We start from the raw sequence: 18,089 nt of genomic DNA, 5'->3' as shown, positions 1-18,089 counted from the left end.
GTCCTTAACCAAAATTCTGGACTGTCTTACACTCTTCTCTCTGATCTTTTAAAACAAGTGGAGGCTTCCTGAAAACCGCAAGATTTATTGACATACTGGAAGTATATCTAGTGCTGTGGCAGCTTTTGAGTTGGTGGAATTTTCTGTAGTAAAGAAGCAACCACATTCCTTTTTGAAAACTCACCAGGTTGCCGAGTCAATTTAGCATATATGTATGAAGGATCTCCATTATTTATGCAGTCTCACAGACAAAATGCACGAAAGTGCTCAGGAATCAACTCCAGTACCGTTCTTGAATTTAAAACTTCATTGTCTTTATCAAGTAACTGAAAACTCAAAATGATCATCACTCCATACCACTAAAATACCATGTTTACAGAACCTTATAAGACATGGAAGACACATAGAGTAGGAAGTCTGATGGGTTATTTTTTGGATTGATTGAAAACACATGCCCGTTCATTCACTTCTTGGGACTGATCAAGAAGTATCTTTATCAATGGCAGAGACAGTGGGACCGAGTGCACCCTCAGTACATTTGCAGGTGACAGGAAGCTGAGCAGTGCAGGTGACACAACGGAAGGATGGGATGCCATCCAGGGGCACCTGGAAAAACTTGAGAAACAGGTTCATGTGAACCTCATAAAGTTCAGCAAGGCCAAGTGCAAGGTGCTGCACCTGGGCCAGGGCAATCCCAAACAAAAGCACAGGCTGGGAGATGATCTCACTGCGAGCAGTCCTGCCCAGAAGGACTCGGGGGTGCTGGTGGGTGAGAGGCTGGACGTGACCCAGCCATGGGCACTCACAGCCCAGAGAGCCAAACGTGTCCTGGGCTGCATCCAAAGCAGTGCAGCCAGCAGGGCCAGGGAGGGGATTCTGCCCCTCTGCTCTGCTCTGCTGGGACCCCACCTGCAGTGCTGCATCCAGCTCTGGGTCCCAGCACGGGAAGGACGTGGACTTTTTTGAGCTGGTCCAGAGATGGAATGCAAAAATGATCAGAGGTGGCTGGAATACCTCTCCTGTGAGAAAAGGCTGAGAGCTGAGGTTGTTCAGGCTAGGTTAGAGAAGGCTCTGAAGAGACCTTATTGGGGTACTTATTTCAGTAATTAAAGGGTAATTAAAAGAAAGAGGGGAGTGACTTTTTACTTGGGCAAATAGGGACAGGATGAGGGGTAATGATTTTAAATTAAAAGAGGAGAGGTTTAGATTAGATACTAGGAAGAAATTCTTTACTCAGAGGATAGAGGCACTAGAACAGGTTGCCCAGAGAGGTGGCAGATGACCCATGGCAGTGGGGTTGGACTGGGTGACCTTTAAAGGTCCCTTCCAACCCACACCATTCTGTGTTTCTATAATATGAACATTGCATTGAGGCAATATTCTGTTCCTGCTTGAAAACTGTGTGGTAATCTGTGTTCTGATAAATATGGCTTTATGTTGTTACTTCTTCAGTTTTGACTTCATGGAAAATGCCAAATTCATCCTGTTGGACCTTCAATATTCAGTGTAGAAACTGAAATACTAACATGTGAAGGTTGTTCCTTACCAGATGAACATGATTATGCGAAGTGCATTAAAATTGTTGCCACCAGGGAATCAGCCAAAATCTGTGTCATCCTCAGTAGAAGGATTTGGTCTGTTACTAATCTCATCAGTTCACAGGTCAGGGCTGCAAGTAGACCCTCAGCTGGTTTTAGAGTTTCTGCTACAGTGAAGCCCAGTAATTTTTCCTTCATTCTACACCTGGCTAGAAGTTTAGAATTTCTCCTTCATGATTCAAATCTCATCACTGGCCTTTATCTGCTCTCAGTAATGCACTCTGCAGCCTTTTAGAATTTGTCTGAGAGTGCCAGCATGCTACATAGTTCATTTAATTAATAGCATGTGATGCCAGTGCTTCATAACTGAACCACTGCAGTGTTTCTTGGGTGGAATGTAAGGTGTTATATGTGAACACAAAGCTTCTTAATCTTTACAAGAGATCAGCTTTTTCCTTCCCTGTGGAGTGCTGTCACAGCTGTAACTAAGTGACAAATATAAATAAGTCACTTAAGTATTTTTGGAAGTATGTCTAGACTCTGAAACTTAGTCTTTCTTTTTATTTGAAACAACATAAATCCATTCAGCTTTCAGATACACTGTAGGGCAAGAAAGAATGAATAAAATGGGAATTTGGAATGAGGTGGTAGCTTTCCACATGGTTTTTCAGTCTAAAATTCTTGTGGTTACTTACCTTTGTTGAGTCTAAACTATTCTAAATGTTGGTTAATTTGAGGTATAGGAAAAGGTATGAATCATGAGGCATTTTTTAAAATTGAAGTGAAAAAGTCAATACCTGAAAATACCTTCCAATTTGCACAAAAGTTGTTGTGAAAATTGTGTGACAGTAAAGGTCTTCTGTTGATATTTCAGGTCTTGCTTAATGGATTGTTTCATGTCCATGTTGTGTAATTACTAGTGTTGTCGAAACTATTGTCCTCTAAGTTATTTGTAAAAAAACCTCATGTAAGATAGTGAGGATTAAAACCAATTCAAGTTAATTTAATGACACTGCTTACTTTAATGCACTGTTTAAAATCTCGTGCCTCTTAAAAAGCTTTTAAACATATCTTCTTGGTCACAAAATACTTTGATTTGCACAGTGATGTTTTACATAGATCAGATCACCTGATTATAGCAGAAATTGAAAGGAATAAGTCTGTTTTTATTAATTTATTGGTTCTCTGGACAAAAAAACTCACAAAAGTTCAGTGCTAATCATTTGAAGTGCAGCCTGGTTTATATAAGTCAGATACAGTAATCCAAATATCGGAAAACTGTCACTGAGGCCACTTAAATATTGTGGGAATGTTGGGAGCGAATGCTAAGTTCTTTTTGCCAGGACATTAACTGCAGTTTGAGTTACTATTTTTTACTCAGTTTGTAGAGATAGTTTTATTTTACTCCAGAACAAACAAAAAATAAATCTGTATATTGAATGAAGGTATTATTTATCCAGCATCAGTAGTTATGCCCTCTATCTTCTTTAAGAAATGTTTTGTTAACAATACAAGGAAAACTCCTTTCAGAATATTTATGATCGGTTTTATGAGAAATGTGGCACAGTTAGGAGTGGAAACACACAATATTTTTCTTACTTTGTATTCTTACAGTAAAAGGCTTTGTAACAGAGAGAGAGTTCGGTCTTGAAATAGTATCAAGTCATTGATACAACAGACTTTTCAATGTCTGTTGTAGAGTATAGGCTAGAATTGGTTTGGGCTTGGATCTTTTTTAATTGAAAAAGCAATATCAGAATCACGTAAATGTTGAAGTTAGCCAGACTGTTTTTATGTTACAATATTTAATTTCTAGTAAGAACTAAATCACAATGCACAGTGTTAGTATTTACTCTATATACATTTGATAATATGTTCCATTTTATTTCCAGGATTTCCTATTTACTGCAGCATATACTATTGAGCTTTGCAGGGTGAAGTTCTTCAGGATAGACACCTGAAAAGTACTGATTATATTTCTTTTATAAACCTTGCTTTGTATACATTTTCTAAAATGCAGTTTTTTCTTTACTACAATACCTCAGATTTAGGATTATGAAATATGGCTTCCTCAAGATTAGCACTAGTCTTTGCAGCTTCAGTTGCAGAAGCTTAACTGTGACAAACACAGTAAACCCCTGAAAACTAAGCTGCAGTCTTTTTTACATGCTGATGCTAGCTTGGGGAATGACAGAAAAAGTGCTGCTGTAATTTATGCCAGTGAGGCACAAAGATGGATTAGAGCCATGTTTGCTCCCCTCCTCCCATCCAGACTTCAGCCAGCGTTCCTTCACTAGTCTGGAAAAACTGGCTCTATATTAGGTCTCTCCTGCTAAGGCCATTGATTTACTCAACTACATATTTTAAAAGTTGACAAAATACTTACTTGATTGTTACAAAGGATAAATGAATGCCAGAGATCTGTATTAGAAACACATTGGAAAGAGAGGTTTCTTTTCTATTTGGCAAAAAAATAAGCTTTTGTTTGGGTTTTAGGACTGCCACTAACCTTTAAAGGAAGAAAGAAAAAAACTCTTCTGCTGTAAATCTTTCTCTTTTTCCTCCAGTTTTGTCTCCACCTTCACCCCTGTACTACTAGAATATGGTCAGACCTTTCTTGATCTGTAAATGCCAACCCCCTACCCCACCGCTTCAGTCAGTAATTCATACTAACAAATCGTTCTTCTGCTGATGTTGGTTGCTTCTAGCTGTTCAGCATATCTGAGAATCTCAGCATTTGGAGTGGGGTTTTTTCTTGTTTATTTTTTTTAATTCCTCTATATCTGAGCTTATTTGGACTAGGCATCTGAGCTTTGACTACTGTTTGACTTAAATTCAGAGATGATCCGTGCTTTAGTCAAGGGATATCTAGTGTTAGATTTACTGTCTGGAAATCTTACTTTTTTTTTATTGCCAGCAAATCTAGTGAAGAATGAAAAAATAATCTTCTAAATCTTTTTTAGCCTGGTTTAAGCTTCCTGCATATTTACACACCTTTTCAGGCACCCCAACTTCGTCTCAGTATTGACATACTTAAGTAAGGATTTGGATATATTTAGAATGAGAGAGAAAGGGGCAAAAGAGAAGGGAGGGTGTCTAGAGAAAGCTGAATGTTATGAAAATGTGAGTATTTTTGTGCTAGAAATACTCTCCTTTCTTTTCACCCCAACTCTGCTGTGGTGATACAATAATGCCTGACTGTGTTAACTTGGGGAGGTGATTTGCTGACTGACTTCAGAGTATCAGATGTTGTACAAGCTATTGCCAGAGACAGGATGCTGGACTGGATAGATCACTGCTCTATTCCAGTGTGGTGATTCCCATGTCCTTGTAGTAAATGCTATGTAGAGTTTTTCTTCACTGATGTGCTTTCTGGAACAACATCTGGAATTTGCGTTTTAGTCTTCCATACCAATCTACTCTACTAGGAGCAGTTGTCTATTTAAAGCACCCGTCTTCTTGCATTAAACTACTTAACATTTTTGTGAAGGGGTCAAGGATGTAGTATAAATATACTCTATATGAATTGTTACAGAACAGAAGCAATATCAAGATAGGATAACTGAATTTTATATAGAAAAATACCAATTGCTTGAAAAAGTAAGTCATCACAGTTTTACATAGTTCTCATACTATGAGAACTCATCACATTTTCCCACAGATTATCATTGAATAAGGTGAGCTTTTTCATAGTTAAGGTGATTTCCATTTCTCTTAGAAGGTTGCTTACAATTAAATGTTCTTTCAAGAGAAAAAGATTGTTAGTACTATCTTGAACAATCCAAGGATACAATACTATATTAGTCTTTGCCAAGATTAGGTTACTTTGTTGTTAGCTTTGCAAAAATTGGTATCTTTGAGGTTCTTTTTAAGCTGGAGGTCCTATGGTTAGTGAAACTATTAATTTCGTATAATTTTTGCAGTGATTATTTTGTGGTAAAACTAAGCATATAACATTCAAATAAACTATCTCAAAAAGTATTATTTTAGAAATTTCTGCAGAAGTTCTGTTCTGATAATTTTATGCTGTAGGCCAATACAATGAGAAAATACAAACAATTAATTCTTTGTCCTGTGGAGGACCCAAAACTTGCTGGTTATTCTGAAGAGGTTAAGCCAATTTTCAGTCCTCCAGTAACTGTGGTATACAAGTTCAAAGGGTTAGTCGTAGTTAACAGAAGTGTACAGGCTGACTTTGTATAATATTTTTAAAGCGTGTTTTCATGAGTTTTACTTGCTTAACACTGGGGACATTTTTGCTTTGTGCAAGAGCAGCAGTCATACCTCCATTGTTGTTGTGGTTTAACCCAGCCGAGCCCCAGGCAGCTGCTCGCTCACTGCCCCACCAGCAGGATCAAAGAGAGAAATGGAAGGGCAAAACTTGAAAAATTCATGGGTTGAGATAGACACAGTTTAATAAAGAAAGCAAAAGCCCCGCACGCAAGCAAAGTGAAAGGAGGAATGAATTCCCTTCCTCCCATGGGCAGGCAGGTGTTCAGCCATCTCCAGGAGAGCAGGGCCCCATCCTGCATGACAGTAACTTGGGAAGACAAACACCATTGCTCCAAACATCCCCCCTTCCTCCTTCTTCCCCCCGCTTTGTATACTGAGCATAATGTCACGTGGTCTGGAATATCCCTTTGGTCAGTTGGGGTCACCTGTCCTGGCTGTGTCTCCTCTCAGCCACCCAAGCACTCCCAGTCCCCTCACCAGCGTGGCAGTAAGAGAAGCAGAAAGGCCTTGGCTCTGTGTAAGCTCTGCTCAGCAATAACAAAAGCATCTCCATATTATGAACACTGTGTCCAGCACAAGTCCAAAACACAGCCACCAGCCACTGTGAAGAAAGTTAACTACCCCAGCCAAAACCAGCACAAACAGCTGAAAGCTGAAATATTGTCAGCTAATAGTACTCCATTCATCTGAAAACCAGAAAATGCCTCTTTAGTGTCTTGAAATTAACCTCAGGAGAATGGGGTGGGGTGGGGGGGTTTACAGCAATAGTAAAATTTAAAATTTCCATGTAAAATCTGCTTATTGTATCATAATCACTAACATGGACTGAAACAATATTAATTTGATGTAGTAAGTATTTGATGTGAATACTTAACCTTTGAAGTGGACAGCAGTATGGCTGTATTTATAATTTTTCTCACTACTCTTCTGAGCATTTTTTTAACATTTAAAACTTCTGTGGAAAAACTAATTATTTGAATTTGGCTAGATCTGAATAACAAACCTTATTTCTCTTTTTAATTATCAAGTCAATGAACATGAAAAATACATGGTGTTACAAAAGCATTTAAAAAGGGACAAGATATCTGATCATTAGGAAGGGAGATGAGGAAAGAGAAACAAGTAATGTGGAATGGTGAAACAAGTTGTGAAAAAAAGAAAGACTGAAATCTCTTAGTGGTAACAATCACAGCAGAAACCTATGACCAGAAATTATTACTGGAAGGTATTGTGTGAGTCAGTCTCTTCTCCCAGTTAACAAGTGATAGGACAAGAGCATGTGGCCTCAAGTTGAGCCAGGGGAGGTTAGGGTTGGATATTGGTGAAAATTTTCTTCACCAGAAAGGTTGTCAGGCTTGGGAACAGGCTGCCCAGGGAAGTGGCTGAGTTACCATCCTTGCAGGTATTTGAAAGACATGTAGATGTGGCACTTCAGGACATGGTTTAGTGGGCTGGCAGTGCTGGATCAATGGTCAAACTTGTTGATTGAAAAGGTCTTTTCCAACCTTAGTGTTTCTATGGGTCTCTGATTATAAACTTAGTTAAAGTGAAATCACACCTGGTTTGGCAAACTAGGCTTAGTGGAAGTGTGTGATACAGTATAAGCTTTAAATACCAAGTACAGGGGTACAGGCTTTCGTAGGTAATTTACCACAGTTCCAGTGCTATGAGTTAATGAGACAAAAAATACTCAAGGAAATTGTTTTTTGAAACATCTTTTTTGAGACAGAAGTGGCTGTGTGAAACAGTGATAATTAGAGACATGAATCCATCTTTGAGATTGGGTCTATCATGGTACTTAGGATATCAACCCTCACTGCTGTAAGAATCAAAACCTACTTCAAGTATGTGGTAAAAAATTGTTTTTCCTTTAATGATCTGTAAGGGGGAGAGACTTGGATTACAAGACTCCTTTGCATGGAAAGAGGGATGATAGGTTATGTTGCACAAGAAGAAAAAGCTGGATGGTGAGGCAGGGCAGACAGAAGCTACAAAATTTGCTTACAAGAGCTGTATTACACAGAGCACTTACTGATAGTTGCAGATTTCATTAGAGACATAAACATACTTCCTCTCTCCTGCTGCATTGTGTTTACAAAATTATTTGTTAAGGTCTTGGACACACTTATGCAAGGAATAATGACAGCAGCCTGATCCAAGAGGCTTGTTTTGCTTGTAGCATCTCAATTTAAAAAAAAATCTGGAAAAATATTTGTAGTGGTTTGGTCCAAAATACTCATTACTGTTTATCTGCTGTGAGATAAGAATTAGGAGAAATGCAAAGCAGGCACCAAACTTGAAAGAATATAAAGAAGTTTATTAACAAACCTAAAAGAGGGAAAAAAGAAAAAAAAATAATAATTATACCACCTTCGGAACTCTCCTCCTCCCCCCACCTTCCTCCCTTCTCCCACTGACAATGTAAAAAGACAACCCTTAAGATGTTCAGTCTGTTTACCACTTCCATAATAACCTTGTTTAGTCCATTTAGAAAGAGAAGTCTCTTCTTGCTCATGCTATGAAAACATTATCACAACGAGACAGCCGCCCACTTCCAAATATTGTTCAGTCCATTTAGGAAGAGGAGTCTCTCTGCCTGCGTGTGAGTCCCTTCCCACAACTTGCAGCTTTTCCCGCAACTGCTTTCGAGGGTCCACTCTTGAAGTTTTTTGGGGTACAATTTTAAGGTTGAGCCGTTCAGGAACAAAACCAGAGGCCCTTCTCCTTCTCTGGGAGCAAAGGGTCTTCATCATCTTCATCTTTAGGACTATCTCTGGGAGCATCTCTAGGGACTGAGGTTTTCTCCTTTCCCATTTGGAGCAAAAGTCCTCATCTGGTCCATCTCTCCCTGTCCAAACTTCTCATGAAATTACAGCTGCGTCAGCATCTGCCTATCTCAGTGCAGGTGCTTTTGCTTACAAGTTGAACACTCCACCCCCCATATCTTCACGAAATTACAACAGGACACTCTGATATATCATAGCTTCACAACAGAATTTCAGCTTTAAGCATCTCCGCTCTCTCTTCCCTCAGGTTTTCAGCTCTTCACAGCAGTAAAAGGGTTAATCTCACCTCGGCCTTGCAGCTTTGCAGCTGGAATGTTGAATTTTTCTTATCGCAGTGGAGAGGGGGGAGAGCCGAGCTGCTCCGGCTGCCCACAGCAGGGCAGTGAGGGGGGTTCCACTGCTGGAACAGATCCATCGGCTCCAGGATGGCCGTGGCCCGGCCTGGCGTGGCCCGAGCAGGGCCTGGCCGGGCCCGCTGGCCCCCACTCGGGGCCCACAGCCACCTGTCCCAGCGCCGGAAACGAGAGAGAGCTTGGAGGGGGAGTTTGCCTATTCTTAAATGTGGATCACAGAGGTGGTCACAACTTTAAGTGGCTTAGAGAATTGTCCATATTCAAACTGGCCCGCTGATAGGTTCTATCAGTTCCCAGAGGAAACTGTAAGCACCCCTTAGCAAGGACGTCCCTTCCAGGACTATGCTTGCTAACCTATGACAATATTAGATGTTATTAATGTATTTCCTCCTTCAAAATTCCCTTTGCTTTATGGCTTTGACATTCTTTTTGTCTTGTTTCTACTCTTGTTTCTCTTTCCTTGGTTCAACATTTATGCTTCTTTTCAACTGTCATTTGACAATGTTCTTCATTTAAATTTTGATCAATCTCTTTCTCTCTGTTTTTGTTTCTCATTCCTATACTTTTTTTTAGTCTTTACCTTCCTCATTTTTTTCTTTTGTAGTCTCTTAACTGTCTCTCAGTGTTTCTCAAATGTCTCTCCTCTTCCTGTGCCACCCACTACTCTGCTGGGAGTGGAAAGAGTGCCAGTGCATTCTTCCAGAGCAGCCTAATTTTTTTCCTTGGGAGAGAGATCTCCTTTGCTTTGATCTGTGGATTCTCATCTGTTCACTTGAGTTACTTTTCTATCCACTGCTTAGGTATCTTGAGGATGATGGAAGGAAAATGTTAGAATGTTTCCTACATTAATTGTTAATGCTTTTACTACAATATTTACTGTATTTGAAGGAAAATGCATCAAAGTAGAACATAATTTAAAGAAAGCAGTAGTATTTGAGTACCTCTCATTGTTTTCGTTTTAAATATGGGATGCATTGTGAAATTGAGAAAAGTTGGAAGCATGTTACTTGCAAGCAATGTTCAACTCAGAAACAACTGGTAGTACTAGTAGTTATGGTCCATAGTGGTCCCATTTTTTAAGACAGCCTATACGATGCAAGAGGCAACACTGAAATTCTTGACACGGATACTTACTCCTTCTGTGTTAATTTTAAGCAACCTCATGGAAAGAACCAATAACTATCATAAAACATAGCCATAATGTTCAAAATGATGATACTCTAAATTTTATAGCAACATCATTAGTTCTATTTTGTATGCATTTAATGCAAAAACACGGGGCATGGCACCAACTGCAATGTTTTATGCAGGCATCTCCAAAGTGCAGGCATGTGCCTAAAACTGCTTAAGAATTGACTGCTGCTCTGCCAGAAGCTATTACCCTTACAACAGAGTTGGCAGGGTGTAACTTTTGCTCACACCTGTTGATGATTTCCTGTTTAAAATGCTGATGTAGGTGAGTGCAAGATAATGTCCCAGGCTTCCCTGCAGGCTCCAGGAGATTTGCTTTGTAGGGTCACCTGGGCAAGGAAAGTTGAAGGGGGCAGTAGGGAGGTGGTAACAGCCAACAGCTACGTCAGTTTGAGGAAAAAAGTGTGGTCTTAGGCAATACAGCTTTGCAGTTTCATTTCAGTTAGTATAAAAATCACTGATGCACTGAAACCTGGAGGTTTCAGCTTCAAAAGTAGAGCAAAAGCATAGTGCTTCCCTACGCTTGCCAAAATTCAAAATTATTCAGTTCACTGATTGCCACTTCAGTTTCTCCCAAAGGGGGTTCTGGAAGGGCCAAAGCTGTTGGACTACCAGGCTTCTCTTTACGCTACACTTAACATGACTACCACCTGTCAGCAGCTGGCATATGGTTCCGATCCCGTGCATGGCTCACACATCTCAAAATCAGAGGGATTACAGTATATCATATCTTTTCTTACAAGTACTGTCTCACTAGAGTAGTTCAAAAGAGCCTGGTCTGTTTGCTGACCTGAGAATATCACTAGGCCGTAAGAGTTTCCACATAGCTTTGAAATCCTGTGCTGTCTCTGAAACTGTGTTAAATTAATTTGGGTATTGCAGTCTAACGTTTCAAGACATTCCATTTTTGGAATACAGAAGAGAGCCAACTACTGAGTGTTCTTTAGTAACACTAAAGGAAAGAAATGCAGTACAGCAGAACAGCTGCTCCCCCATTACATGGGATAGGACCGTGGTTGACCTGTAGGATGCTGTCATCTGGTCAGGGTAAAAATCAACCCTTTTCAGTAATAAATCCATGCAAAGATTGCTCATTCTGGTTTGCAGCCCACTCTTAATAAAAGGTGTTAAGAAAATCTTTTTGTGATTATGTCTTCTAATAAAGAAGGACAACAATTGCACACCTAGATACTTCAAACCCAGAGTCATCAGTTTGGGCAAGCTATTCTATTTTACAAATTTTTAGCAAAAAAAACTAAGCTGCAAAACTTAGGATTTGTTTTCTTTTGAGTTTTGCTTGGTAGAACTGACTACCTCTCATCCTTTAAATTTTGAAGAAAAGTGTACTTTAAAATTGAATGTCTCTCTTATATAAAATGAGCTGTCAGCGATCAACGATAAGCACAAGTTAGTGGATTCCTGAAGACCAGAGATAGGTAAGTGCTTTCAGCACAGTGATTGCAGAAACTTAACTGGGCAGCCAGCTCCTCAGTGAACCCAGGAGCATGCAGAAGGGAAGAGAGCTATAAACTGAACAAGGAAAAGTCTTATGAAATTTGTATTTGTGGAACTACACCCTAGCCCTGCACTTGGAAAATTATGCAAATACAAACTCCTGTTGGAGGAACTTGAGTAAGATAAGTTTAAATTCAAATGCTTAATATAGAAATAATTGTTAAATGCTTCTTATGTTCCTTAAAAAAAAATTTGCTTTTTAAAAACAGTATTCAGTGTGATTTACCATTTATATAGGTGCAGGACAGGTCTACCTGTGAAGATGTGTGACTTACTAAAATAAGCTTAAATTCACAGAAGGAAAATATTTCTTAAAATCTGCACTGCAGTCTGTGTTTATTTTACTTTACCTCTGAGATGCTGCATCTAAAATTGATTCTGGGAATATCAAAAAGTTTCTTAATATTGGCTTATTTTTAATCACAGCTGGGAATGCCTTAGTGGAAAGTTATGAATAAGAGTCAGAGACTATGACTTCTTTCAGCTCTTGAGGAGAAGTAAATACTGCTTAGTCTGAATCTACTGCATCTAATTTGCAAACTGCTTGGGACACTGTATGGCCTGACCCAAGAATTAGAGATGTATTTAATTTTAATTCCTATTGGTTATATCCTGCATGTTATGTCCTGTGCTGTAGTATTCCTGGAAAACCTGAGTTGTTGAAAGGACTAAGTGTGACTACAATTCTACTTACACTCCTATAACACACTTTAAAACCATGCACCAAGGCATGACTCTATCTCTTAGGCCTGTACTTTAATTCAGACTAGGATAGAGTGATTTGATATGTGTACTCATCTTTAGTAAGTTGAGAAGAATATGACAAATGCAAAAAGTATGTTAGCTAAAATAAATTACTTCAGTCCCTCCACTGTGAGACAATGTTTTTATAATTAAACTACAAATATGCAACCATGAGTCACTCTGATGGTACATTATGTTATTCTGAATTGTAGAGATGACTAAATGAAATAAGTTTGGGTGTTAGTAGTGTAGACAGGGTAATAAACTACCTAAGTTTTTTACTGGAAACAACTCTTTAAGTGTTTATGAAACGCACATGTCAAGAATCAATTGTGATGAAAATTCTCAATTTTTGTTTTTAGGAATTTTCTAAAGCATTCAGGCAGATCCCATATGGTCTATAGCTTTGAATTTTTTCTGGCTTCTTAAATAGTACTATATTGTAATCTGCAGTAACTGAGCTTTTTCTCCCTCCCTTTCTTTATGCGTGGAGATTTGCATTAAAGCTCTTGGAAAACTGTTGAATTCAGAACATCTTACGTGTTGCAAGACACCAATAAAGCAGTATTTCATTGGCCACAAAACTTTCCTTTTGAAACTTGTTTGTTTTTCCTGGGTTTTCTGTCACAAAGACTGTTGACAAAGACATGTCATAGTCAAATCATAAAGATTGATATGCTTAGATTCAAATCAGTATAGTTCTTAAGTTGTCCCATCAAAGTCAAAGACATTTTTGAAATTGATCCAGATCCAAAGATTAGGTGTGGTTTTTGCCTAGACATATGAGTTTGCCATGAAAAAATTGTTTACCACCTCTCTGGGCAACGTGTTCCAGTGTTTCACCACCCTTGTCTTAAAAAATGTCTTTCTTATAGCTCATCTGAATCCATACTCTTTTGGTTTAAAACCTTTACCCTTTGTCCTGTAACAACAGGGCATGCTAAAGAGTCTGTCACCATCTGTCATATAAAGTCCTGTTGTGTACTGAAAGTCTACAATAAGATCTCCTGAGAGCCTTCAGAACAGTCCCAACTCTCAGCCTGTCCTCACAGGAGAGCTGCTCCATCCCTCTAATCACATTTGTGGCCTCCTCTGGACTCATTCCAGCAGTTCCCGTGCTGGAACTCCAGAGCTGGATGCAGCACTGCAGGTGGGGTCCCAGCAGAGCAGAGCAGAGGGGCAGAATCCCCTCCCTGGCCCTGCTGGCCGTGCTGCTTTGGATGCAGCCCAGGACACGTTTGGCTCTCTGGGCTGTGAGTGCCCATGGCTGGGTCATGTCCAGCCTCTCACCCACCAGCACCCGTTAAGTTCCTCTTGGCAGGGCTGCTTGAATCATTTCCCCTTCCAGCCTGTGTTGATACCAGCAGTTGCCCTGACCCAGGTGTAAGATCTAGTACTTGGCCTTGTTGAACCTCCTGAGATTCACATGGGCCACTTCTCAGTTATGTAACAGTGATGTTTTGAGATTATTGGAAATTTGGCGAAATTAGGAAGTATCTAATGGGGGGGAAACTTCTAATCAACAGTAGGAAAAACATTGACTTGAACAAGGCATTTGTTTAGTCTGGTATTCAGGGAATTAAAAAGCATGATCTGTACCAAGTTAATGTGGAGCAGCAGGACATGAAGCATTCCCCTTTTGATCTTCTGTGTACCTACTTCAAGCATTTTCCTTGTAAACTCTTCCCCACTTTTGTAAAATCTTCCACCCTGGTGAAAGGTGTTTAAAGTGACTAATAGGAAAACTTGAGAAACACTCCCTGTTCTTGGGAAAAATTTGCCATACATTTTGGAAGATATGCTAAAGAGAAAAAGACAAGAAAACAGAGTTTAGTATGAGAAATAAAATACAGAGACAATTCTATCTGTATTCAGCTGTATTTTTCAAAAGGAGTGTTTACAAAATTATTACCTTATAAGGATCTTTTAAGAAATTTTTTTTTAAAAAACACCAACAAAAGAAACCCAGGTCAGTTCTTTTTTGCTATGCCCAAAAATAAATCAGAAATCTTGCCATGCATATCATAATTACAAATCACAGCTTCTATTCTTTCACTGATTTGGAGTTTGTTGTTTTGATTTTTTTTGTAGGATGTCACATGTGCTTCAGTTTGAAGACAGAAGCAGAAAGGTGAAAGATGCAAGCATGCAGGATGAAGACACTTTTGAGATCTATGATCCACGGAATCCTGTAACTAAGAGGAGAAGAGAAGAAAGCAAGAAGATAATGAGAGAAAAAAAGGAAAGGAGATAAAAGGAGTGTAAAGCTAGCCAGAGCTGCCTTGGAAAGTGACTGCAATAAAGCACTGGCTCTTTTGTAAGCTGATCCTAAAAATACCACTGGACAAGTGTGAAAAAGAATCTCTCAAGAACCTGTCATGCAGTTTTGAAGCAGAGCTATCATTGTTTCTTAAGTTGTGCGGTCAAGTGCTCTCACTGCATTCATTATCCAACCTCTCTAAAGGTTTTTAGAATTACGTATTTAATAAAACAGCTGACTTGACTTTTGTCTGTGTTTTAATTGCAATAGTCAAAATCACTGTGTAATCAAAAAGTTTTCATGAATGAGCATTTGTCAAAGTGAGAGTGAAGTTAGAAGATGGAAACCCCATCTGCAGGCTTTTAAGATTTTATGAAACTGCAATTTTAATTATTTTGATTATTCTTTGAAAGACATGTAAACTTTGCCTGCCTGAACCACTTTGACACAGGATTAAGGTGATGCATTTAGAATGGTCCCAGCTTTCCTGAAACAAGCTAAGTTTAATTTGAGAATCTGGCTGTTGCCTCTTTCTTTTGAAATATGCATTCCAGTACAGATCACAGCTTGGGAAGCTGGGATAATACATTTTGGATGTGTTATTTCACTATCCATACCACATGAATAAAAAAAGAGTATCTGAATATGCTGTAATGGTTGCTTAAACCACTTGTTGCAATACCAAAAACATTCCTTTGGTAGAACTTTCACTGTAAAGTAGCGGGTAATGAAAATTGGTTTGTTAATTAGTCCAGTACGGAAACAGAAGAAAATGTGATCAGTCTCATTAAAAGCATAACCCTGCTTGTAACAATTATTCTGTCATCTAAAATTGAACAACTCAAGCTTCCAATTTATAGGTTTTCTGCATTTTTTACAACCCTGGGTGTTAATATTTTTACAGATAAACAGGAATTTTTGTTGCTCCTTCTTTACAGCAGTTCTGGTGCCACAGGAACTTGAATTATCCAAATGGGCAATAGCTAAAGAAGAGTGAACAAGATCTTTAAAAAGTGCCACCAGAGCAGTGTTTTTGCTGATGTTGTTTTTAGAACAAGTTCAGTAAGGTATGGCATCCTTATCAAACTGCCCCTGCCAAATTTCTTGATAGAGTTTGAGGTGTGAGATACATAAACCTGCATTGGTGGGTTAATATGGCCCAAATGTCAGAGGTTAGATTAATACAGGCTATAGCTTTAATGCACAGTGCAACCTTTGAGATAAGGAGAAAGCTTGGAGGTGTGAAGTGAGATCCTGTATAAAGCTGTCATTATCCTCCTCTTAGGCTGAGTGAATTATACTGTGCCATGGTGTAAAGAAGTTAAGAGGGGTTACATTCCTTAACACAGCCATTCACAAACTAGTGAGTCAAAGTTTTTTAATCATTAAGTCATTTTCTGTCGGGCTGCTGCTGGCAAAGTGAAGAACATCTAATGTCATGTGCTACTACCTCTATTCATTGCTTCGTGGAGAAAATCTTAAATCAGTCATTACAGGAAATGAGCATATCAAACCCCCATTCTCGTGGAGATGGGGGGGAGGACAAGGTGGTGAGCACGAGGAAGGTGAGGATTAGATCTGGAAAGAACCTCGAGTATCAATTCCAGGACAGTTAGTGCCCCTGGCATAGAAAAACGTTCTAATTTCATCTTTTTCCTGCAAGCTAAAGGAGGATACATGAGTCAATAAATGGACAAGTTGACTAACGCCCTTCTTAGCTGAATCTTTTTGCTGACTTACCTGCAGCAGCTCTTAGTAAGCTGTATTAGATTATTCCCAGTTTTAAGCACTAAAGAAGCATAAAGAGGAAACTTAACTTGGGGCTTAGGGCTCTGCTCAGTTGGAAGAGGTTTGCATACCCAGGACTAGTAACCTGACAAGAAGAAGAGAGTAACTATCTTGACATTTTCTTGGTAAGTATGCATTGAAAATCAAATTATCACAACTAGTCAACTGAGAGTCACTTAGAAATAGGATAAAGTGTCTAAATCTTACTCATTTCATGAAAGCAAAAGTATTTCATTTAGGAGACGTCTGGAGCAAAGTTAAGAAAAGTTTATGTTAGAAGTACATTCTCAGGTAAAGTCAACACCAAAGATTAAGAACCTCACAGAAAGAAGTTGAAATGATGCCACTTCTCTGAAACAAGTAGGTTGCAGTGTCACAGGTAACTCCCATTCTGCCAGTAGCAATCCTGCCTGTTTCTCCTACTGCCAAGCTACCAGAATGATTTTAACTCAAACCTACTTCATTCATTACCTGGCATTGCTATAATTACATGAAATGTTGAATGGTACAGCATTGCAGTATCCTTTATAGACTGTGAAATGTGTGTGCTCAGAGTTTTTTTTATTTGCCAATATTGAAAATCAAGTGGGAAATAAAATGTGGGCAGGTGTCTCCCTCTGTGAAACAGTCATACTGAGCTAGGTTAATGGCTGAAAACAGAAGGAACAGTTCGTTTTGTGGCTGAAGGAAGAATATGTTCTACGGTAGTGAGATTTTTGACTGATTATATTTTCTTAAATCTATTAAGCATCCTCTATGTCCACTGTTATGGCCACCACCTCACCTGTCTGTATAAACATGCGCATAATCTCTACATAGTTGTAACATACAGCTAGGAACATTTGTCTGTGTTTTAAAACCAATGTTTTAACAGTTGCTTGTGAAGCTTTACTTCCTAAAAATGCTAGTTACGTGCACAGATTGCCTAGCTTGAAGATGCAAACCACAATGCTGATATGTAATCCTTTCTGTAGACAAGTCAGTGTTTAAAATTGCTCTGTGTGCTCTGCTTCCCCACCATCACCACCTGCTTTTTTGATTACTCTATACATTAAGCTAAAAATGGTATAAACCCCGACTATGACTGAATTTTGAGTTACACCAGCAAAGGTCTACCAATTTTTAGTGGCAGCTAACTTGCAATTTCAATACATCACCTTTGCTGCTAACACAGTGGGCCAGTGTTGACAAATGTTCTGTGAGACATCTCCTTCCAGTCATCCCTGCCATTCTTTTAATATAAGCATTAATTGAGCCTTTCATTTTGTAAGAGGGAATGTGACTTTCCTAAATTAAAAGAAAGGGTGGAGAAAAAGTTTTTCATCCTTACAGATACCATTATGTTGGTAAAGTCAGCATTTTCATTTCCAAACCAGCTGGATTTTGAGTAGATAAGGTCCTTCTAGGTCACATCTGGTAATAGCAAGATCCTCGAGAAGAGCTTAAAGGCTTGCCTCAAATCCTGTCAGTGATGCCAACAGCTAGTACAATGTGCCCTTTTTGCTTAGGAGCTAAAAAAACCCTGAACTGCAACAAAGCCTAGTTTATTTCTGTCAAATAGCCACTATTCCTAGGCTGCTAGGGGTGTAGTCTGCAATGCCACATTAGGTAACTTCCCCTGAGCTGCTGGCTTCCAGCATGAACAGGTTTGGGAAGAGGTTTTTCCCATACTGTCTCCTTT

At 39.1% G+C, this 18,089-nt stretch overlaps 1 protein-coding gene across 1 annotated transcript in view; it reads left to right on the top strand.

Moving 5' to 3' along the window:
* Positions 1–14,863, top strand: part of CWC27 (CWC27 spliceosome associated cyclophilin) — a 108,550-nt gene extending 93,687 nt beyond the window's left edge. The window contains exon 14 of the mRNA XM_048291749.1: positions 14,452–14,863. Coding sequence (XP_048147706.1) covers positions 14,452–14,614 — 163 coding nt within the window. The 3' untranslated portion in view covers positions 14,615–14,863. The remainder of the gene's footprint in view (positions 1–14,451) is intronic.
* Positions 14,864–18,089: the final 3,226 nt, after the last annotated feature.

Source organism: Corvus hawaiiensis, chromosome Z (assembly GCF_020740725.1).
Source record: "Corvus hawaiiensis isolate bCorHaw1 chromosome Z, bCorHaw1.pri.cur, whole genome shotgun sequence".
NCBI lineage: Eukaryota > Metazoa > Chordata > Aves > Passeriformes > Corvidae > Corvus > Corvus hawaiiensis.
This window is presented reverse-complemented; position numbering and strand designations above follow the sequence as displayed.